This window comes from Pochonia chlamydosporia, chromosome 6 (assembly GCF_001653235.2).
Source record: "Pochonia chlamydosporia 170 chromosome 6, whole genome shotgun sequence".
NCBI classification, from domain to species: Eukaryota; Fungi; Ascomycota; class Sordariomycetes; order Hypocreales; family Clavicipitaceae; genus Pochonia; species Pochonia chlamydosporia.
In genome coordinates, this window is record NC_035795.1 from 1,863,974 (window position 1) to 1,886,902 (window position 22,929).

Below are 22,929 nucleotides of genomic sequence, written 5' to 3' on the forward strand. Positions count from 1 at the left end.
CAGGAAGGAGTATAGCTTCAGGCGTCGCTGTTAACAAAAGTACGTGTGGTACCGGTCGCCATACTCCGCCCATCAGCACGGCTATCTCTGTTCTGAGCACGCCTGCCAGCTTCCCTCAACGACTCAGCGGTCAACGGCACGTGGCTAGCGCTCACGGCCTCTTGGTATTTTAAAGTATCAATATATCTCTGATCATCAGGACTTGGTCCACTGGAGCGCAGGCCAGAGCTATACATGGACGCTTGTCGTGCCTGCGTTGTAGTCGGCATGATGCTATTTTCAAGCGTATCGTACGCTGCAACGCTGCGTTGTTGACGAGGCCGACGCTCTACTACCTGATGTTGCAGTTGATAAGATGAGGCATTAGGCGCGGTGTCATGGAAGAGTCCCTCATCGCCTCGGAAGTCCTCACTAGTATGGCCTGGCTGGTCGACAAATCCCACCGACCTTCGGCTCGGGCGAGGGTGATAGGATCGCGGTAGTAGTGGATGATTCGGCGGCGAGGGCAACATTGGAAACGGTGGTCTGGGAGGACTATTCTCTAGCGACGGCGTTCTCTTTCGAGCATGAATATGTGGTGACTCCTTTGTTGTAGTACCTACAAGTGTCGCCCCTTGAAAATCGTACTGGCTTGCCGACGTAAGAGCCGCGAGTCGTCCCCCAACTTCCGGAAAAGCGTCCAACATACCCAAGGGGACATCTTTCACTTGAGGCTCTTGGTCGCCCGGTAAACTCAACGCCACGAGGCTGTAGAAGTACTCAAAAACAGCGGGTATTTTTCCAATTGCCCCTTGCCAGTCGTCGCCAACACCCTGAAGAAGCGCAGTATTAGCGGCCTCGATTTCCTCCGACTGTGCCCGAACGTGGGGGATGTGTTCGGTGAGTCGCTCTAGACGGTCTCTGTGAGCCTCTTTACGAAGCTCAATTAGATGTTGATAGTATTTAAGGATGTATTCTTCTGCGTGGGCTCGGACCCACGAGCTGGTGTGTGATGGATGGGACTAGATTAGTTTGCTGTTGGAACAGTCAAGTGGACGGACGGGCTTAATGTTCATACCGTATGTCATCGTACATCCGCTGCATGACCTGCGACTCGGCCTGCTGGAGGGCATTGTCGTGATAGTCCGCCTCGCACAGACAAGCCAACGAGGCTGGCGCAAAACAAATAGCGCAGTCTGGGTCCGACAACGCGAATTCCATCCTCAAAAGAAACACGAGCTATTGACACAGTTGCAGTGGAAAACAAACATGCAAAGAGGAGTCAAGTATGGTATTAGCGCCGGAAATTTGCAGCCCGTTCAAGTCCGCGACGAGTCTCAAGTTGAGAAGACGGTTGAAAAAAGTCAAGGCTGCTGAAGGAAGCGACCAAATGTTGCACAGCCCTGGCCTGCGATCCATGTATGCTGATAAAACAACATTGAACCAATAAATCATAGTGGTAAGGCACCCAATCACCTTCATCATGGAGCGGTGGCGGCATGGGCTGAGCTGGGATGCCTCAGCCCAGCCATCATTAGAAACACTCAGGGTCAACGTCCTCACGCCCAGGGCGGCTACCTGGATAATTGAAACCTCTCGATCTGGTGCGGCATTTGGTAACCGAGTATCCCTTTTCTGGGTGGCTGCCTTGCCTCTGGCCGCTTGGAAGGCACGACGACGAACATACCAGACATCACGACGGGAGTAAGGCAGGTACTCAAAACAAGAAGCTGCAGAGGAGGGGACAAGTCCCAGTCAACAGATGAACCGTGAAGACTATACCGTCGGCTGGCTCTGCGCCATAAAGACAGAATATGTTGCTGCACAAGTTTTCCTCGACGAGAAGCATGAAGCACCGGAATACATGCCTCCAAATGACCACAACGATTATACCTTAGGGAAACTCGGGAGGCATAATGTTGTTATTGCCGTCTTGCCTAACGGTGAGTATGGACTATCTAGTGCAACAAGTATCGCAAGGGACATGTTGCATAGCTTTCCGAATGTCAGAATAGGTCTCATGGTTGGCATTGGCGGCGGAGCACCAAGCTTAAAGAACGACATTCGTCTTGGCGATGTTGTCGTTAGTGTTCCCCGCGGCGGGATGGGCAGCGTATTTCAATACGACTTCGGCAAAGCGATACAAGATCAAAGCTTTTTGCCAACCGGGTTTTTGAATGGACCGCCAACAGTCCTGAGGACGGCGGTAAGTGGCCTTGAAGCCCAGTACGACATACAAGGGCATAGCCTCAGAGAAAGCATCAATATCGCCCTCGACGCCAATCCTAGGCTGCGGAGGAAGTATAGTCGGCCGGATGAAAGCACAGATCGATTATATCGAAGCGACGTCATCCACCCTTCAACAAATGAAGCAAGCTGCGCAGTCGTATGTCGCAGTGATCCATCGAGCTTGGTTATGCGACCCCCACGGGCTGCGTATGATGATGATCCAGCAATTCACTATGGCCTGATTGCGTCTGCGAACCAACTGATGAAGGATGCTTGGATTCGGGATAAGCTTGCAGCCAGATATAATGTATTGTGTTTTGAAACTGAGGCGGCCGGGCTGATGAATCATTTTCCGTGTCTGGTTATTCGGGGCATTTGCGACTACTCGGATACGCATAAGAATAAAGAGTGGCAAGGATACGCTGCAATGTCGGCAGCCGCGTACGCGAAGGATCTACTTGCTCGAATTCTTCCCATCAAGGTTGAGGCCGAGATGAGGAGAATCGATGCTTTCTCAGGTCAGTTCAACAAAGGGTCAAGAATCCTCTTCCCGGCTGATACTGATACTTTATTGTTTTGTTAGGTATACCAGGAGCGGTTACAAGTGGCCAAGAACGTGACGCTATTCTCGACTGGCTTACGCCAATCGACTATGACACCCAGCAGAGGGACTATCTCAGGAGTCAAGAGCCTGGGACGGGGCAATGGATCTTAGACTCGGTGGAATACCGGACTTGGCTGGAAAGACCAGCTCAAACGCTCTTCTGTCAGGGTATGCCTGGAGCAGGGAAGACAGTCCTCGCATCTGTGGTGGTTGACAGTCTTATCACGAGCATTCGTCGAGATTCAGACGTTGGCGTTGCGTACATATACGGCAATTTTCGTCGGCAGCGGGAACAGCAAGCCGACAGTTTACTTGCAAGTCTCCTGAAACAGCTAACCCGGGGTAGATCGTCCATGCCGAATTGCGTACGAGCCCTTCACGGCCAGCACATAAATACACGGACTCGGCCGTCATTGGAGGGTATGTCGACAACACTCCAGGCTGTAGCAGCCATGTATTCAAGAACATTCATTGTGGTAGACGCGCTTGACGAATGTCAAAGTTCTGATGGGTATCCGAGGAGACTTATCACAGAAATTCTCAGTCTCGGTGACAAGTCTGGAGCCAACATTTTTGTAACTTCAAGAGCCATTCCAGGAATAACCAAGTGGTTCGAGGGAAGCATTCAGCTGGAGATATGCGCAACGAGAGAAGACGTGCAAACATTCCTAGACAGCCATCTCGATCAACTGCCACACTTCGTCCATGACAACCCAGAACTGCAAGACGAAATCAAGACAAGGATTGCCCAGTCCGTACAGGGAATGTAAGTTTCGTCTCAAATTCGTGTACAGGGGCGTGCCTCTAACACCAACACACTCAGGTTTCTCCTTGCCAAACTTCACCTAAACTCACTCTGTGGGAAACCATCTGCCAAAGCCATCAAAACTGCCCTTGCAAAACTACCAAATGCAGGATCGAAAGCGTACGACCACGCGTATGAGAACGCAATGGAACGAATCGGACATCAGATCGAGGACAGGCAGAAACTTGCCATGCGAGTTCTGTCATGGATCACCTGTGCGAAAAGACCACTAACCGCAACAGAACTTCTACATGCCCTAGCAGTGGAATTGGGGACCCTGGAACTGGACCTGCAGAATCTTCCAACTATTGAAGACATAATTTCCGTGTGTGCTGGGCTGGTCATTGTCGAAGAAGGCACCAGTATTACTCGATTAGTCCACCACACGACCCATGAATACTTTGAACGGACGCAGGGAGCTTGGTTTCCAAATGCAGAGGAGGATATCACAGCCACCTGCACTTCCTATCTCTCTTTTAGTGTTTTCGGCAACGAATTGTGCCAAGATGATGACGAGTTTGAGAAGAGGATACAGTTACATCGGTTTTACGACTATGCTGCGAAAAACTGGGGGCATCATGCTCGTAGTATTAATACTTTGTGCTTACCACAAGAAGTCATAGACTTCCTCGAATGCGAGACCAAGGTAGAGGCGTCTGTACAGGCACTGATGTCACCCCAGCCTCCGAGGAGACACCCAAATTATAGCCAACAGTTTCCCAGGGAAGTGTCCGGACTGCATCTGGCCGCGTACTTTGGGGTCCAGCAAGCAGTGGCGTACTTACTAAGGGGGTCGCCCCTAAACATGAGGGAAACAGTTGGTCGGACGCCGCTTTCTTACGCCGCGAGCAACGGGTACGATGTGGTAGTCAAGCTACTTTTAGCTGAAGACGGGGTTGAAACCGACACCAAGGATAAGAATGGCCAGACGCCGCTGTTGTTGGCTGCCAGAAACGGACACAGAGCAGTGGTTGAGCAGCTTCTGGCCACACAAGAGGTTGACGCCAACACAAGGGACAAGGACGGCCAAACGGCTCTATTATGTGCGGCGATGAATGCGCATGAAGAAGTGGTTAGACAACTGCTCGCCACCCCTGGCGTTGACGTCAACGCAAGCGACTATTACGAGCAGACGGCGCTGTGGTGGGCGGTCCGTAATAGGAACGAGGCGGTCGTGATGCTACTTGTCAACGACGATGATGTCGAGGTTAATGCCAAAAACCACTATAATCAAACACCGCTGTGGTGGGCAACGTGCAACAAGGACGAGGCGGCAGTTAACCTCCTACTTAAGAAAGACTCCATCGATGTTGGTGCAATGGACAAATTCGGCCAGTCGCCGCCGATTCTCGCAGCCCAGAGGGGGTATAAGACGGTGGTTGAGCTACTGCTTGCCACAGGATCTGTCAATATCAATGCTACGGACTATGATGGCCGGACGATCTTGTGGTGGGCAGCTGAGAATGGCAATGAGGCGGTAGTTCAACTGCTGCTGAGCGAGATGGATATCAACGTCAATTTCAAAGACAAGAACGGGCAAACGCCACTATTTGTTGCGACTCAAAAGGGGCACGAGGCGGTGGTAGAGCTGCTGGTTACTACCAATGGCGTTGATATTGACGCTGCGGACTATTACGGCCAGACGCCGCTACACTGTGCCGCCAAGGAAGGGAACGAGTCAATCGTGAATCTCTTACTCGAAGACAGCGTCGGCATTGAGGCTCGGGATTGTTACGGCCAAACACCGCTCTTTTACGCCGCTGAGAAGGGGAATGAGGCAGTGGTTAAGCTGTTGTTGAGTAAAAGGGGCATCAACGTCAATGCGAAGGATGACTACAATCAAACACCGCTATGGTCGGCAGTATTAAATGGAAACAGGAAAGTTGTCCAGCTGCTTCTTGATGAACATTGCGTTGATCCCAATGCTAAGAATGAATTTAGCCAAACGCCGCTGCTATGGGCAACGCGTAATGGGAACGAGACCATGGTTGAGTTGCTCCTTGCAACTGATCGGGTCGATGTCAACGCTCAGGACCATGTTGGTTGGACACCGCTGTGGTGGGCGACTGAGACGAGATATGGAAAAGTCCTCCAACTACTCCTCGCCATTGATGGCGTTGACGTTGATGCCGTAGACAAGAATGGTCAGACACCGCTCTTATACGCGAGTGTGCAAGGTTACGCCGCTGTGGTCCAGCAGCTGCTCGACAAAAACGGCGTGAATGTTAATGCTACCGATAAGAACGGTCAGACTCCGCTGTTCTTGGCTTTACGGTATAGTCAAAGGGACGTGTCTTCAATCGATTTGGAAAACGAAAGCGGTATCAGGGGAAACCGATATAAACACTTCGACAAACGACTGACAACCAAAGAAGGCACCGAGGTTAACAACGAGGATAAGGCTAGGCAGCGGCCGCGGCTATGGGCAGCCAAGGAGGAGTACGAGTCCGTTATCAACCAGCTGCTTGCCACAAAGAACATTAATATTAACACAAAGGATAAAGACGGCCAAACGCCGCTCTTTTGGGCGACCAAGAAGGGGTACGAGTTTGTTGTGAAGAAGTTGCTAGCTCAAAGTAACATCGACGTTAATGCGACGGACTATTACAATCAAACACCACTGTGGTGGGCGGTCAGGAACGGGGATATATCTATAATTGGCTTGCTGCTTTCTCAAGACGATGTCAACGTCAACTCGAAAAATGCGTTTGGTCGGACGCCGTTGTGCTTAGCGGTTGAGATGGGAAACGAGGCCGTGGTCAAGCAATTATTATCCAAAAGAGGCGTCGATTGTAACGCCAAGGGTGCTGACGGCCTGCCTCTAATCTGGTCAGCCGTGAAGAAAGGGAACGAGACAATTATCAAGCTGCTTCTCGCGAGTGGCGATACTGACGCCAACGCCAGGAACAATCACGATCAGACGCTATTACTATGGGCAGCTCAATACAGGAATGAGGCGCTTACGAAGTTTCTTCTTGATAAATGTGATATCGACGTCAATGCTAGGGACTACTATGGTCAGACGCCACTATTATGGGCAGCCCGGAATGGGAACGAGACAATACTTAGACTATTACTCTCTGCGGATACCATCGATGCCAATATCAAGGACTGCCAAGGCCAACCGGCGCTATGGTGGGCGGCCGCTAATGGAACCGAGACGATCATCACGCTGCTTCTTGGTAAGCATGGTATTGATGTTAATGCCAAGAACAAGTTCGGGCAGACACCACTACATTGGGCAACCCGCAACGCAAACGAAGTTGCCGTCAAGCTGCTACTCCGCGAGGCCAGTATTGATATCAACGCCAAGAATCAGAGCGGCCAAACGCCTCTAATACTGGCTTTAAATTTCCGTGAGAAAGTTGGGCATACGGGCGGCGAGGAAAACAGATATGGTGAAAAGGACGAAAAGTACATGCCCATCATCAAGCTGCTCCTGGCTGGAGGTAGGAGTGGCATCAACGACAAAGACGCAGGCGGTAATACGGCCCTGTGGCATGCAGTCACGAACCGGGACAAGATGGTGGTCAAGCTTCTCCTCGGTACAGATGGCATTAATGTCAACTGTAAGAACCGCCATGGCCGCACGCCTCTTTTGTGCGCGACTTGGAACAGGGACCAGAAGATGGTCAAGTTGCTTCTCAGTAGATCTGACACCGATGTCAACGTTAGAGACTATTCCGGTTGCACCCCTCTGTGGTATGCAGTTGTGGCAAGAGATAGATCAATGGTCGAGCTGCTTCTCGGTACGGAAGGCGTCGATGTCAACTCCAAGGATAACTATGGTCGAACGCCGCTAATATGTGCGACTCGCGGCGGCGACCAGGTGATAATTCAACTACTCCTCTCCTCGGAAGACGTAGACGTCAATACAAGGGACCGCTATGGTGCGACGCCGCTACTCTATGCAGCCGCTTGCGGGCGAGAGGCGCTGGTGAGATCATTGCTAGGCGAAGATGGCTTCGATGTTGGCAATGGCACCGCGGTTGAGCTACCTCCCTCCGCAGTTGGTATTGATCCCAACGCCAAAGACCGTTACGGCCAGACAGCCTTGTTGCTGGCGGCTGAAAAGGGACACGACGCAGTGGTCAAGATACTCCTACGTCAGAATGAAGTCGATGTAAATGCCACGACTTGTCATGGTGCAACGCCGCTCTATCGTGCAGTGGCTGGCGGGAACGAGACGATTGTCAAGCGACTGCTGGCTCAAGATGGAGTCAACGTCAATGTGAGATGCTCTTATGGTCTAACACCACTTATACAAGCGACCATGAATATGAACGAGGCGTTAGTGCGACTGCTTCTTGCCACAGAGAATGTTAATGTCAATGACGTGGATATCTACGGCCGCACGCCGCTGTGGTATGCCTGCGCCGATACGCACGAGGCCGTAGTTAAACTGCTGCTTGCTCATAATGACATTGATGTCAACGCCAAGGATTACAAGGGTTGGGCGCCATTGTGTTGTGCGGCTGCTCATGGACACGAGACGGTTATCCAGCTCCTGCTTTGTGTAAAGGACGTAGATACAAACATCGCAGACGACTGCGGTCAAACACCACTGTGGTGGGCGATTAAGCACGGCAACGATGCAGTGGTCAAGCTACTTCTCACGAATAGCGACGTTGACGTCAATGTCAAGAATAAGTTGGGCGAAACGGTGCTACTTCTTGCAGTCGAGAGCGATGACGAGGCGCTGATTCGAGTATTACTCGCAAGAGATGGCATTGACATTAACTGCAAGGATAAACACGGACAGTCTCCATTGCACTCATCCTCAAGGAACGGACATGCCAGACTAGTCAAGCTGCTTCTCGCAAAAGACGGCATCGATATCAACTGCAAGGACGAAAACGGATGGACGCCATTGAACTTGGCCTCGCAGAACGGCCATATCAGAGTGGTCAAAATATTGCTTGACGGTGGTGCCGACACGGCAGCTGCAAGTAGCAACGGATGGACTCCGTTGGACTCGGCTTTGCAGAATTCACAGAGCGGAATAGTCAAGTTGCTTCGCGGCAAGGGCGCTGACTATCCAAGTTGATGGGTATCAGTTGTAGGACTTTTTTTTGGTCACCACGTAGAGGGGCGTAGCGCGTTGGTGAAACTGCTACTCTGTTGTGGCAATGTTGATGACCGTCTTGAAAGATAAATGAGAGGGAGTACTATGGCACCTTATTGTCACTCTACAGTACCGCAATGTGACGGCGTTCCGTTATACCTTGGCATTATTCCGAACTCAGCAAAGATTTAGGGTGATTGCTGGGTCTTTTTTGTAACAAGAATCAAGCAGCAGAAAACACAACCCTGGTCATGGTGGCGATTTTTTCACTGCCAAAGGACTGAAAATTGAGGTCAAAAAGTTGTCAAACAGCTGAGCGACAGACCAGAACCTTTGTTCATGTTGGTGGTTTGAAGCCAAGGCGTTCTCAGAGCTGATACTTTATGATTGCTGCACGTTTCGATGCGGCACAAGGCTCTAGTAGGTTTGCTCTAAGCACCTACTACACAACCTTAGGAGCTTCTAATGAAGTATCGCACCTGGTGCGGCGAACAACTGCAAGACACAATCTAAGTCCGGTACCTTGGTACGTAGATGGTTAGCATATGGCGTCTGGTGCGGTCAAACCTTAATAACCCACACATTTCACCCTTTAAATCGAAAGCGAACAATGAGTCTGTCGAATTTTCACCCTCACAAGAATCAACTATCATCACGATGTGCGATCATTCCCAAAACCAAAACGGAGAACAAGACGAACAGGAAAAGTGTGCTGCCAGACAGCGTATGAAACCACCACCACGGGAAGACTCCCCTCCACGACCTAAATGGGAATTCCGACCATCATTCAGAATCACCGAAGCACCTCCTGCGTCTGAGGATCGCAACCCCTTTTGCCCGACAATAGACCCGGAGTGTTTCCACATGATGATATTCAACATCGTTTTCAGAGGCGTTCTTACCTCCCTGGCGTGCTTCATCGAGAATCACATCGTTTACCGTCGACACATCGTTATAAAGATTGGGCGCCAAATACAGCACCGCCTAAAGATTCCTGAATGCCTGCGTGTCGTCACTGCCGAGGACCCTGGCCTTACGGATGTGGATATTCGGATAAGCACCTTTATGTTGTGCTGTTCGTTCTTCCTCGCGGCCCTTGCGTTTTGCCTCGTGATGCTGGGAGGTTCGTTGTCGGATAATTGGATATTCTGTATTGCCGTTGTTAATCCCTGCTGCGTTTGTGCTCTCGTATGGTTACGTCTTATTCTTGGAAAGAGGAGACGGCTGAGTAGGACGAATACGTATGAGGAGCTTGAGAGCGAGGGAGACCCTGGGTTTGAGGCTTTTGTCAAGGATCTCTGGTCATGGCCTTGCTAGACTTGCAAGTTTGATGTTGTTCTATAAGGTGTATGTAATTGGCGATAGGATGCTTTACCTAGAGTCACATAGAGGGTACACCGCATTAGTTAATTCGGACTGGAGTTTTTTTCTATTGTTAGGCTAGTACAGTTTGTGTCTTATTGTATTAATATATGAATTGGTCAATTACATGCGAATTTCCATGCCAAGACCAGGTTACGCAACTTGGGCGTCCACGGAATATTTCCTGCCACATCAGCTCTCGTAAGTATTATCCGTGATTGTGGCCTTTCCTGGATAATGCTACTTAGCCCTAGGGCTAGTCGTATGGAATTGCCGGAGACAAGCTCGCTGTCTCACAAAGGTTCAAGATTGGGCTGATCAAGCCCTCCGACGCACCAGTTCATTCGGGGGCTAACTTGCCTGCTCTAACGGAACTACTTTGTGTTAGTGGCTGGTGGGTGAACACAAGCTACGAAGTGACTTGTACAAAAATGACTAGGCAATAAGTTATCTGGAGGCTGGGAGTACTTAAACTTGATCTCACCGGCCATCGGCGCCGACTTTGTCAATTGGGTCATCCAGAAGGATACTCGATACTCCTGTCTATATGGCAATGCATCCCGGACAGCCGCAACCCGAGCCCGAAGATTCAGCCAAAGGAGTAGACCTCAAGACTGATTAATAAACTTGATTCCCTATTGACAAATAATCACGGAGATAAGGGAAACATTAATCGCGAGGTATAGACTTGTTGCGCAATTCCAATCAGTCATGGATGTTCAATGTTGTCTAAGTCGCGAGCCGCTAGACAGTTTTGGGCGTTTTACCTCGGGAGTTATGGCGCCACGTTCGAGTTTGTCAGCGACGACATCATCCTTGTTTGAAACTCGATTGGAAAGTAAACTAGCTTTGGGAAGAGTGACGAGCATAGAACTGTGGTTATTTGTTCATTAACTACGTGAGATTAACTTGGTAGCTCTTGGTTGGATTTGGAAGCACAAACAAGAGCCGTGATATGAGGCGAGTATTGTAAATACATCTACATAAACTACTAGGCTGTAATGGGTATTGTTCCAAGTAAAAGACTAGAAAAAGCATACACCAATGGTGAATGAAACTGATTTGGTAGGTCTGCTCAGGCAACACAAAATATGACTTGAACTCTTACCCTCTTCGCAATATCGCGCATCTTCACGCTCGGCGCAATCAATCCCCGGAGTCCGAACTCACAATCTACCACACAACAACGGTATACACCAAACCGAAGAGCGTATCCCGTTGGATCTTGACGATTGAATTCCGAAATCCTATCTCTCGAGCCGAGGTCCAGTCTGTAGAACGTCCATATAAAGCGAATCAAGTCGTGATATCTAATGCTGAGCTCAACTCGTTATCAAACTAACAACTCATTCCATAAAGCAACAGAAAGAGAAATTCAAAGAATACTCCAATACTCCTTGCCATGGCTCCAACAACCACCAGAGACTTGCCAGAGGCAACCGACCCCAAAGCCTTCGTCCAGCTCCATGCATTTGACACCGCAACAATGAAGAGCAATGCCGCTGTCGTGATCAAAGGTCATCGTGGGTCTGGCACGGCTAACTCCTGGAGACACTTGATTGTGCACGAGCCATCTGGAACGAAACTGTGGTTTGATTTGGGAATATCAGAAGTATGAAGGTAGTGATTTACAAATACATGCCAAGTGCTGACTCAATCAGGACTTATCCCAGTATCCCTCCTTTGTCCGAGACCATCTTCACAAGATGTTTGGTGTCAGCGCCGGCAAAAATTCCATCTTGGATGATCTCCAGTCTTTAGATATTGATGCGAAAGCAATCAAGTACATCATACCAAGGTACGTCGCCACGAATGACCAAACCAAATAGACTTCAACTCATCACCATCAAGTCACGCCCACTGGGACCACATCTACCCAGTAGCCACGTACTTCCCGCAGGCCAAACTCCTCTGCGGCCCGGGAACTCTCCGCCTCACGGCAGAATCCTGGCCCGAGCATGCAAACAGCCACTTTGACGGCCGGATCTGGAATCCCCAAACCTCTGAGCTCCCAGTCGAGGAGCTTCCTGACCCGGCCACAGACCCAAGCTACTGGCAAAAGATTGGACCGTTCGATCACGGGCACGACTTCTTTGGCGATGGGAGCTTCTGGTTGATAAGAGCCCCGGGGCATTGTCAGGGGAACTTGATTGCGCTGGTGCGGACGAAGAACAAGGCTGGTGAGCGTAGGTGGGTGGTCCTTGCGGGAGATGCGTCGCATAGTTATCATTTGCTTCGGTATCCTAACGCTCCGTTTGGGGATGGCTTGCCTCTGAATAAGTCGGGTACAATGCATGAAGATCCTGAAGAGGCTCGCAAGGTGCTGCACAAGCTTTATGCTGTCAAGGCTGCTTATGATGATGAGTTGTTTGTGTGGCCTGCGCATGTGGATGCTCTGGAGGGCATCTGGGAGTTCTAATTTGTAGTTTTCCGCAGGGACCTTGGGTGACCATGCTGTCGATTTTGTATGTTGCAAGGGTAGTATAGTGTGGATATTCAGGGGTTATGAGACTGATTGCTGGGGCTTGTCTATTAATTCGTCTAGTTAAATAACATGTTACTCTCGCTCAGTATCGCTCTTTAGAATCCAATTAGTATGCCGTAGTTCGTACCACGAGGGTTCAAGTCAAGCATTGGAGCCCCGTGGCCTGCAGAAGCTCGTATAATGGGAGCCATAAGTATCTCCCATCTTGCACTCAAGCATCACTGCTGTACTGCGCGGGTTCCTTCGCTTTCGACAGGATGCTTCGGCAGGCATCTCCTTGGAAGCCTCAACGCTTCTGTCTGATACAACAGTTTTGGGTATCTGCATCCATATCGATTCGTCCAACCGGTCTCGTCGCCCTACTTTTGCAACCATGATGACCAGCTCGGTGCGTAGCAAATGCCGGGGACGTAATAGCAATAAATGCCCCATCGCGAGAACAAATCGCTGCATATGGTGTAAATCTGGCTCTATATCCTGCATTTACCCTCGTCATCGAGAAAAAATATCTTCATCTTTTTAGCTCCGTCATCCTTGGTGATAATTTCCGGGTTCCAGTTCATATGCGCAGATATTCTGTCCCTCCCAGAGGCCCGTATCTTGGCCAAGTTTTCCTCATACACGTCCTGGCGAAACATGTACAATTGGCCGTTGACGACCTCCGTCTGGTCCAGCAACTTCACCTTTAAATAGGCCTTGTGTTTCCGATCCTGCGGAATCATATCCCTGGTGATGCCGTCGGGAAGCGGTTCAACCACCCTTGCCCTCCCATCATTCAGCAACACGTCCATGCCACGCTGGTCGTCCTGAAAGACACGCGCCCGATAGATGCCCATGCGCCACCAGGGGGCCTCAAACACACTCAGCATCTGCGACCACAGCGCAATCGTGTCATTGCTGCTCTTCATCCAGAACAAGCCGTTGCAGACCGGTGGCACGAGCGGGCCACGCCGAAACGGGTCCTTGAACGCATTGTGGGTGGTGTAGAATTCTCGCGCATCGGTGCTGTATGCCATGTCGACGCCGGCTTGCGGCACCAGCAGCAGAGGAGACTGCCAGAAGACAATGTCTGCGTCGAGCATGAGGATGTCGTAGCCGGTCGAGAGGAAGTCGATGAAGAATTGGGGACGCTGGCGCATCATGCGGTAGTAGTTGTCGGTGCTGCCGTGCACATTCTCGTTGCTGCTGACGGAGAAGAGTGACGGGTCGTGATACGTGGCGAAACCTTCGCGGCTGAGTGCGGTTTGCGCGCCTTTGTCGAGGGCCCAGAAGACAATGGATGATGTGTTGAAGGAGGTCTTGGTAAGGGAACAGAGCATGTTCTTGACTAGATATAGCATGCCGGTGTTGACGGGGACAATGACGACGGTGTTATTGACGGCATGGGAGGCGAAGGTTTGGAGATCGGTTTTCGAGATGGCCGTCGGTCGGTGTTTCGGACTCGTTGACGGTTGAGCCACGACATTCCAGTAGAAATAAATCGCACAGCATAGTAAGAAGGCTATAGCTGTGATTCTCAGGCGCAGTTTCCGGCCCAGCAGCGAGAGGCAGAACCGATCTGAAGCCATTGATGTGGCCAGTAACCCCTTGGCCGGGTGCGATGGCGATGCAACAAGGGGGAAAGTCTGGAGGTGACTTTATCCAAGAGATGGACTGGCTGCCTTATGTGTGGACCTGGACCTGGGACTTTAACGACAGCCCGTCCCTAGATCGGGGTGATAATGAGCATGGGTTCGATGATCTGGCCTATTGCTGGTCGTCATCTCGGCACCTTGTCCGGCTGTGCGTTGTGATTAATTCGATTTCATCGTCACAAGAATCCACAAGTCCGCGTGGCGTTGAGGCTGAGCCCCACCATTTCACTTCATCAAGCTCTGGTCAATTTTCGTCTCCTTTCATCTCGCTGTCTCACATTTTTTGTGTGCCTGAGTACGTAAATAATTTCTCTATGCTAGATGACCCATTTCGGTTTGATCCACGACTTTAATCTTTGTAGTTGAAACAACCAATAACAAGAATTAAATAAACGGTATATATTCAGAGAAAGACCACTTCTAACAAGAGATGACAGTTTCCTCTGTTAGTAAAGCGATGGAGGATTACGATACATATATATTATATTACCAGCCAACATAGCATACATGATAAATGACCTAGCACAAGTAAATATCGACAATATGTGAAACGTAATATTACATAACCCAGCTGACATCTCAAAGCTACCAACAATTCTGTCCCCTCAACACCACTTCCACCGCATCGAGAGCAATTAATAAACAAAATACAAACAAAATATTACAGGACCCAACGCACCAGCAACTTCCGTGAGTGCTAACATTACGGTTGCACTGCGTTATGCCGGTACATCACATATCTGCAGTTCTGCGGATCAAGCTTACTCGTCATGCCTAAAGTTAGCAACCCTCATGCAGGAACAATGGAGAGTAATTTCCCGTCAACCAACCCGCATACAGAGTGTCAATCCTTGACCTGCTGCTTGCAATCATGTCCTAGCTGTTGCTGTTGCTCGTCTCTTTCGCCTGCCTTCCTCTTTCTCAATAATAGGGATAGCAGCCGGAATGAACTTGACTGTGCGATTACCGTGACTAGGACGAGCGTGCAGCTTTCGGTGGTTGTTTAAGTTGTCTCTGCGGTTGAACTGGTCCCTGCCGCAGAATTCGCAAGTAAAGCGATTTGGTCCTTCTCCATGGAAGCTACAGCAAAGACTGTTAGCGTTATATTTGCCAATACGACAAACTCCAGGTTGTCTGTCCACATACGTTTGCTTATGACGCTTCAAGTGCTCTCGTCGGCGAAACACCTTGTGACATCCAAGATAACGGCAGCTGAACATTGGTTTTGGCACCAGATCCAGCGTCACTTTGTCATATCCGGCTTCACTAGAGATCTTCATTGGGCTGACTTGCGATTGGCTGGTCTTTGCGGCTCGTTTTCGGTTGTCTCCAAGTTTTCTGCTCTTGAAAGTGAGGCAGCTAGGTGACGGAGGGTCACAGGAGTACCATGATTGAACGGCCGCCGAGTTGAAGGTGTCAACATTGAGAGCATAAACACTGTCCTGCAGAATGTTTGCCGTGGGAAGCTCATTTTCGTAATCCCAGGGTGTGAGCGCGTCTTCAACGGAGCTAGACGCGCTCGACCACGTAGGTGTTGATAAACTGGGTGTAGATAGGTTGCGCAACGGGGTAACTGGGCCGGTTCCGGGATGTACTTGTCCGTCGTGGGCTGAGGCGGCCCGTCTCCAACTGTTTGCCATTTTTGGCGTGCTGGGGCCTTTTCCTGGAGGATTTATTTGTTCGGGAAGACGGTCTCGGGAACTAATCATGGGTGCAGGGGTTGAGGTATAGTCGAATGGAGCTAAACTAGGGCTCGTAAAATTATCCAAGGCTATACTTTCGACGTCACTCGTCCCCAAGAATCTGTCGGGGGTAGATTGCTCATTAAGAAAAGTGTACGATTCGTAAGCAAAGGAAATAGGCGTATTTTGAAAACCTCTAAACTGGGAATTGAGTTTGAATTCTGTGTCGGCAAACATTTTTAGAGAATAGTGTGTCAATGGTCCCAGAGTTGTCAGTTTCCCATGAAGATTTGGACTAAAGAGATGAAGAACTACGGGTATAAGACAGACATTAAATAACAAAAGAGATCTTTTGCAAATGTGACAAGTAACAGATGTAACTGCAGGAACCCAAGTCTATTCGAACTAAGATACCGAAAGGGATGCGGTGCGTGCTCCGATAACCACATCGTCACATTGACACAACCAATCCCAAGCCATGGCAAACTTCGGCCCGGAGAATATAAAGCATCATCATGGAACCATACACGCAGGGAACAGCAGAATAGGACATAGATCCGCTAATGCAGAATCTAATTTCCCATTCACTAGCAATATGGGACAATGGAAAGGTTTGTCCCGAAGGAGGCGCAAGGCATGGCAACTGATAGGTCACAAGATAAATAGCTCAAACAACCATACACCTGCTATCTGTACGACGATTGAGCTAGACCAGGTACATGCTACCCTCTCTCCTGATGTTTGCATTTAGCGTGGGAAGCTAGAGGTTGACGACATCTTGACACTCAAGGAAGTACGCTTCTCAGGACGCAGCCAAGGGCTATTCTCCACATGGAAACCTTGCTGGTGATATATCATTAATGCCCACCATTCCCACTCGTGTATGGGTTGTAGGAAGAGCAGATTATCAAGGCAAACCAGTGGTTGGAGGGTAATTTGGTCAGGTTTCTATAACTTTGCCCTTGCATAGCCGCATGTAACCAAGTCATCTCAAGGAGGATATGCAGCGAGGGAGTTCGATCTCGGCCGTAGATAGATTCTGCATTGACCTGAGCGGGGAGAACGGAAGGTGACATTATTGTGGAACCTGTAAGCCCTTAAAGTACCATCACGTGCATTGGTTGTGGGACAAATCTCAACAATTTGGAAGGAAATTGAGCTTGGAATATGAAGATGGGGATTTAATGAAGCTGTGGAATGATCAAGTTTATATGTTGTTGGAGTGGGTTGAACCAGTCTCACTATCACCCAAGCATGGACATATCTGAATCGGACTTCCAAGGATATAAGAATAGGCAGCTTTTAGCTTTTGTATTGCTGCTAAAGACCAGGCAATATAAATGAATGTGATCTAGAAAAGGTATGGACTGCAGTATTGGAAAGAGCCCGTGGGCGGATTACGTGAATGAAAGCCAGTGTGTGGTTGTGGATATTATAGAAAGTTACACAGTGATCATTTGGGCTTCGTAAAGGTTATAGGTTAGAATAATGATATTTGGAGCAGTAAGCTATCAACCATCGAGTTGATGAATGTGTGTGCAGTTGCTACTTGTTCCATGTTCTATCTGTTGCTACGGCTCATCAGTCTTTCATATGTCCATTATGCTACCAGTCACAACAACCACCTCACTGCTGTACCACCAAGAGCTTGGACTGATATTTATGAGTGTAGTTGAGGATTTAATGATAACCTGACTGCATCTTGTCTGCGGCTGGACAATCGTGTTAGGCGTCTTAAATATGTATCAACAGCGAAGACGAACCTAAAACTCGTTGGAGATATCAGTGGAGTATGGTACAGCTTTTCAGTCGGTTGTCCCAACAAGACAAAATGAGTAGAGCTGGGCGACAAGATACAGGACAGCACATGAAAGTGATGAATCTGATGGCACTGATGCAAGGAGGTAGTTGATTTGACCAATCAGCTTACACGGTTCCATACCGGCTGCAGCCAGGGGCATCGGAATGCTGGTTGCTTCCTGTCCCGTCTTTGGGCTCATTCCACCCCCATGAACCTACGGAATGCGTCTAACACTGTTTTGGAAAGCATGTGGGGTTTCAAATGCTGTCTTGTTTAAATGTAGCCTACTGTGCTTTTTCGTACACGGTCTATAAATTTCGAAGCGATAAGTCGGAAAGCATACCTCTTCACGTACATCGCCATCTTGGACATCATGAAGTGTTGCTAACCATTCAATAGATCTATTCATTGGTAGAGAGCCACACGATTAGGATTGAAAGCTCTGAAACCAACCAAATAGGAATGTCTCAGCTGATGTATGTACCACCTAACTTTCACGGCTTGTTGTATGCCTAGCTTTTGCAGGAAATGCATTCGCGTTAACAATGCAACTACCGTGGCGTATCTTCCATTTGAGAAGATCCACCGTCTCGTCTAGATAAGATGCGCCTCATCCTTGGCATGTGGACTTGTTAAATGTGCTTGGTCACATGGGGCTCGATCTGCTCTGAGACACTTTGTTTCTGCCATATAACCTACGGAGATAGTTAGAGACATTAATTCATCGTGGTATCCATAAGGCATGAGTTTAATGCGCCTTTGTACCAGCTGAGGTCCTTGTTTCCCTTCACTACCGGCGACCGTGGCAGTCAAAAGCGTGGAGCCAGAATTGCGGAATATCCGACCGGTATCCTCGACCGCCCCATTTGGCTCACGATGTCGCACAAGCGTATGTCACTGTCTTTAGCGTACACAGAATTTGTCATATCTGATAATCTTTTAAAGGCAATCTTTATATTGCTTCCATACGATACCCAGAGCTGCAATTCCTCGCCTACCGCGCTTAAGGTAGCACGCATTATTAGCATCCAATGGAAAGCATCCAATGACAACACGACACAGTTTTGGTATTCATCCTGTCAACAGCAGTTCCATTTCTCAAATTTATCATTCCTGAGACACGAATCCAATTTTCACGGGACTAAGAGAGCCATGTCGGCTGATGCATTGATTTGGTGGCCTGTATGGAGATATTTGGCAGAAAGGCTGCCTCCCTGACTGCCATAACATCTGGTACGGATGAGCCATTCTGTTCAGGAAGCTAGAAGGGCCGTTATGCGTCTAAAGGATGATAGACGACAATTGACAATGATTCAGGCACTCACGCTCTAGTTTTGAAGCTTAATGCTGGTGGTAATATAATGACGCATGGAGACGAGATTGACGGAGATAGTGTGTGATAAGACCCCTTAGGAATCTTAGGATGACTTCTCATTCCGAAATGAGACCCAAAAGCCTGCAGCATGGCATGCTTAAACGTAGTGGTTGGTCAGTTACAGTTTCATACAGACAGCATCAAAGACAATAGTCGCTGGATTCTTTGGCCCAGCAAGGAACGCTCTGCTGATGGAGAGGGATAGTCTTAGTTAAATCCGTTGATAAACAGCGTTCGTGGTTTACGTATAAATATGATAGCTCAGTACCCCAAAGAATTATAAAGAAAGAGCAACAGCAAACATCAAGAAGTCGTCCCGCATCACAGAACGAGGCAGGCCTTTTCGGAGGAAATGGTGGTACCGGCATCTTTGGCCAGGGATCCAACATCTTCAGCGACATATTTGATAACGCCGCCTGCGTGGTTAGCGGTGTCCTTGGAGGTGGTTGCCCTAAACAGGTCGTGGTAACTACGCCTCCAGTGATCAGCGGAACCGTCAGTGGCATTCCGGACAATAATCAATACACGTACAACTATGACACCAATCCGGACGGTACCCTGAGCAGTACAATTACCCTTAGCAACGGGCATTCATGCAAATACACGGCAAATCCTGCTGGCAAGACCCTTCAGACGCTCATAGATGAGGCGGATAAGAATTGCTATGTGCAGGACCACACCATACGTGTATAGATTCCGTTGCTACGAGCAAGATGCTTCCAATAGCTGAATGTAGAATAGTAACTTATAGATATTCGAGAACGCTCCTGTGAGCGCCTCGTTCTACCCAGATCTACCTGCTCCTTTGTGCCAACATGTTGTTAAATCTCCTACTCGAACGTCTACACCCTTCGGAACTAATGGCAATGATTACACGGCATAACCTCCGGAATTTGTCATTCTAGGTTCTCCCGCCGCTTCAAATGTTCCGTTCGACAATAAACGAATAGCCTGTGCCAGACTAAACCCAGGCTTAACCCAAGTGACATTATGGCCCACAGAACGCATAAAGTCAACCGTAGAGTTGTCAAACGTCCACTCAAATTCAGCCTGGTTTGGAACGAGCTGGTCGTGGAAACGGGGCTTCCTAAGTGCGCTCAGGGGATCGAGCTTTTCATCCAAGGCATGCACCATGGTCTGTATGTTTGTCGACGTGATTCGGCTACCTCCTGCTGCGCCAGTAACAAAGTATAGCCGACCGTCTGCAGTTTCCGCAATAACTGGCGATATAGAAGAAAGGGGGCGTTTGCCAGGTCGGATGTAATTTGCCGGACTGGGAATATATCCAAAGGCATTGCTTGATCCCGGAATGCTAAAGTCGTTCATCTCATTATTCATAATGACACCCGTCTCTGGGACTATCAGCTGCGAGCCAAATAGCAAATTGATTGTTGTGGTGAGAGAAACAGCCATGCCAGAGGCATCCGCCGTGACCATGTGTGACGTTCCAGGAGTATTTAGGGACTCAATGCCTTTGGGGTCATACCACGACACGTTGTGCGATGTCTTGTCGGAGATTTTTGAGCGGATTTCAGCTCCGGTGGCGGCCGTCAACATATTATGGGTGTAGTTATCTAGCCCAGAGACAAACGATGGGTCACCGAATGACGTTCGCTGACCATATGCAAAGCGCATGGCTTCATCGAGACGATGGGTCGAGATGTTCACACTGTCAGGGTGGAAGAAATCATCATAGCCACTCACGGTATTGAGAGCACTAAGTGCCACGGCTCCAGACGAGGGAGCACCAGTACTGGCGAGTTTATACCCGCGGTAGTTGATGCTCAAGGCGTCTCTGGTGATTGCCGTGTAATTCTTCAAGTCTTCCAGCGTCATTATACCCTTGGAAGCACGGAGCGCTCTTATAGTTGCGTTGGCAATGGGGCCGGTATAAAATGCATCACTGCCACCAGTTGCAATTGCTTCCAAGGTATCAGCTAGACGTTTTCGCGTCATTGTCTCTCCCAATTTCACCAAACGGCCTTGAGGAGCAAAGTCGATTGCCCATGCAGGGTCGTCCTTAAGAAAATCAAGACCTTCCATGGCATCCACCAGATCTTGAGTGACTGTAAAGCCCTCTCTGGCAACCTTGACGGAGGGCTTGACAATGTACTGCCAGGGTAAAGCCCCATGTTTCTTGTGGGCATATTCAAGACCCTTTACCTGTCCAGGGACACCACTAAGCAGAGTAGTATTAGCGGTCGTAACCTGGAGAACCGTATAAGAAAAAGCTCACCTAGCCATACCACCAAAAATACTTAGGTCCGTATCATTGTTGTACATGTCTTGTGTGGCCGCTGCGGGAGCCGTCTCTCGAAAGTCAATATATTCATATCCCTTGTTCGGCAGCCTCACTAGCATAAAACCACCGCCGCCGATGCCACTGTGAAACATGCCAATGACCCCAACGCAGAATACGACACCGACCATGGCATCAACGGCATTGCCTCCATCCTTGAGCAACTGCGTGCCAATATGGCTGCAGGTGTCACTTTGGGTTGCTACGGCTCCAACACGCGCGTCACCATTATCACTAGAAGAACAAGAAGGAGTATGTGATGGTGCAGGCGACGCAAGAGCCAGTGCAAAGCTTGCAAGTAGAGTAAGTGAGTGATGCATTGCAAGCAATAAGAAGACGTGTGGTCCTTTCAGAAGAAATAGGACTCGTCGTGCGTAGGAGAGAGCCTTGATAACGACTTGAAACACTGCATTATTTCCTGCCAAGTCTCATGGGCTTTATATAAGTTTACATTTACATCAAACTACAACATTTACTTCATTGTTTTCATTTCCTTTACCTCCTGGAAAGAATCCAAGAAGTGTTCTAACCCTCGTTCATCAACTTTGTACGCCACGGGATCGACAACGCCGTGGAGTTGGTCTGGTTGGGGAAATTGGAGACTGTGGCGCCTGGGCTATCCTCCGCCTTCGGGACAGTCCAGGCTCCAATATAAACCTGGGGTTTGCTATCTCTTTCTGGGCTACTGCTTACCAGTGAACTGCTTTGATAATTAGTTCCCGTAGAATATTCTTATGGTCGGTCTTGTGTACAACCAGCGCTCTGTGGCTTCACCCACTTGACCCCAAAAGGCTCAAGTGCTTGTTCTAGTAAAATTTGGCAGATTTCTGGCCCACAATTCCACGCCTTACATGCCCCAAGAGCGGCAGTTGCATTACTCTTCTTGCATAAATGCCACAAGTGATAGAATCTAGTCTCTGGCAGAGTAGTAAACCGTTCGATCCAGGCATGTGCCAACACGTAGCTATATATGAATGTCATGTGGTTTGCTAAGCTATTGTCGGATTCGATTTTCGGATTCTCTTAACAACTTCATACTTACTCAAAGCCCTTCACAACAACGGATTGGTTTAGATTTAAGGTGAATCAAGGTGCCTTGAATATAGTCGCAAGAGGAGCCACCAAAATAACCATGCTCAGCAAACTAAATACAGCAGCAACGCATTTAGTTGAATGCCGTCATCTCTGGCAAACGCTATACCTGAGATAAGTAATCAAAAAGGCGCACTTGACGGGGGCACGGACAAGTCCATCACACCCTCACGGAGTCGGGCTTCAAAATATGCGGGGAGCGGAGGGCCACGGAGCCGGAGTCCCCGCTATATTGCCGATCAACAGTTCACAACTTGACGAGAATGGCCAATAAGTTCAGCTGTTATGTAACGGCAGTGTCCACATTTTGCCGGCTGCTGGTGAAAGGCTTGCAAAGGAGGAGTCATACAGCAGCATTCTGCGTTAAGCTAAACACGATTCGGCATAGTAAAGCTCTGTCACCATGTATAATTACCGGTTCTATACCGATATACACAATCCTACTGGTTACTTGGTCCTTCTACCGGACCCATAACAAATACCATGTATGTAATGGTCCACACTTGTAGTTCTGATG

At 49.0% G+C, this 22,929-nt stretch overlaps 7 protein-coding genes across 7 annotated transcripts; 3 read left to right on the forward strand and 4 right to left on the reverse strand.

Moving 5' to 3' along the window:
* Window positions 1-17: 17 nt before the first annotated feature.
* Window positions 18-1,200, reverse strand: VFPPC_09003 (hypothetical protein; the record flags this gene model as incomplete). Its single annotated transcript, XM_018287609.1, has 2 exons — window positions 18-981; window positions 1,058-1,200. 2 exons carry the CDS (start codon window positions 1,198-1,200, stop codon window positions 18-20), a joined length of 1,107 nt encoding a protein of 368 aa, XP_018140680.1.
* Window positions 1,201-1,741: 541 nt separating this feature from the next.
* VFPPC_09002 (nucleoside phosphorylase domain-containing protein) lies at window positions 1,742-8,664 on the forward strand (the record flags this gene model as incomplete). Its single annotated transcript, XM_018287608.1, has 3 exons — window positions 1,742-2,726; window positions 2,792-3,578; window positions 3,636-8,664. The coding sequence occupies 3 exons, from the start codon at window positions 1,742-1,744 to the stop codon at window positions 8,662-8,664; spliced, it is 6,801 nt and encodes a 2,266-aa protein (XP_018140679.1).
* Window positions 8,665-9,339: 675 nt separating this feature from the next.
* Window positions 9,340-9,999, forward strand: VFPPC_09001 (hypothetical protein; the record flags this gene model as incomplete). The annotated part of the gene is made up of 1 exon (XM_018287607.1): window positions 9,340-9,999. One exon carries the CDS (start codon window positions 9,340-9,342, stop codon window positions 9,997-9,999), a length of 660 nt encoding a protein of 219 aa, XP_018140678.1.
* Window positions 10,000-11,446: 1,447 nt separating this feature from the next.
* VFPPC_14518 (metallo-beta-lactamase superfamily protein) lies at window positions 11,447-12,463 on the forward strand (the record flags this gene model as incomplete). Its single annotated transcript, XM_018292286.1, has 3 exons — window positions 11,447-11,656; window positions 11,706-11,842; window positions 11,896-12,463. The coding sequence occupies 3 exons, from the start codon at window positions 11,447-11,449 to the stop codon at window positions 12,461-12,463; spliced, it is 915 nt and encodes a 304-aa protein (XP_018140677.1).
* Window positions 12,464-12,999: 536 nt separating this feature from the next.
* On the reverse strand, window positions 13,000-14,097 carry VFPPC_14517 (nucleotide-diphospho-sugar transferase domain-containing protein; the record flags this gene model as incomplete). The annotated part of the gene is made up of 1 exon (XM_018292285.1): window positions 13,000-14,097. One exon carries the CDS (start codon window positions 14,095-14,097, stop codon window positions 13,000-13,002), a length of 1,098 nt encoding a protein of 365 aa, XP_018140676.1.
* A 935-nt stretch (window positions 14,098-15,032) lies between these two features.
* Window positions 15,033-16,082, reverse strand: VFPPC_09000 (zinc finger protein odd-paired-like (opl); the record flags this gene model as incomplete). Its single annotated transcript, XM_018287606.1, has 2 exons — window positions 15,033-15,243; window positions 15,310-16,082. The coding sequence occupies 2 exons, from the start codon at window positions 16,080-16,082 to the stop codon at window positions 15,033-15,035; spliced, it is 984 nt and encodes a 327-aa protein (XP_018140675.1).
* Window positions 16,083-19,891: 3,809 nt separating this feature from the next.
* Window positions 19,892-21,640, reverse strand: VFPPC_08998 (gamma-glutamyltranspeptidase; the record flags this gene model as incomplete). Its single annotated transcript, XM_018287604.1, has 2 exons — window positions 19,892-21,200; window positions 21,258-21,640. The coding sequence occupies 2 exons, from the start codon at window positions 21,638-21,640 to the stop codon at window positions 19,892-19,894; spliced, it is 1,692 nt and encodes a 563-aa protein (XP_018140673.1).
* Between the last annotated feature and the right edge of the window lie 1,289 nt (window positions 21,641-22,929).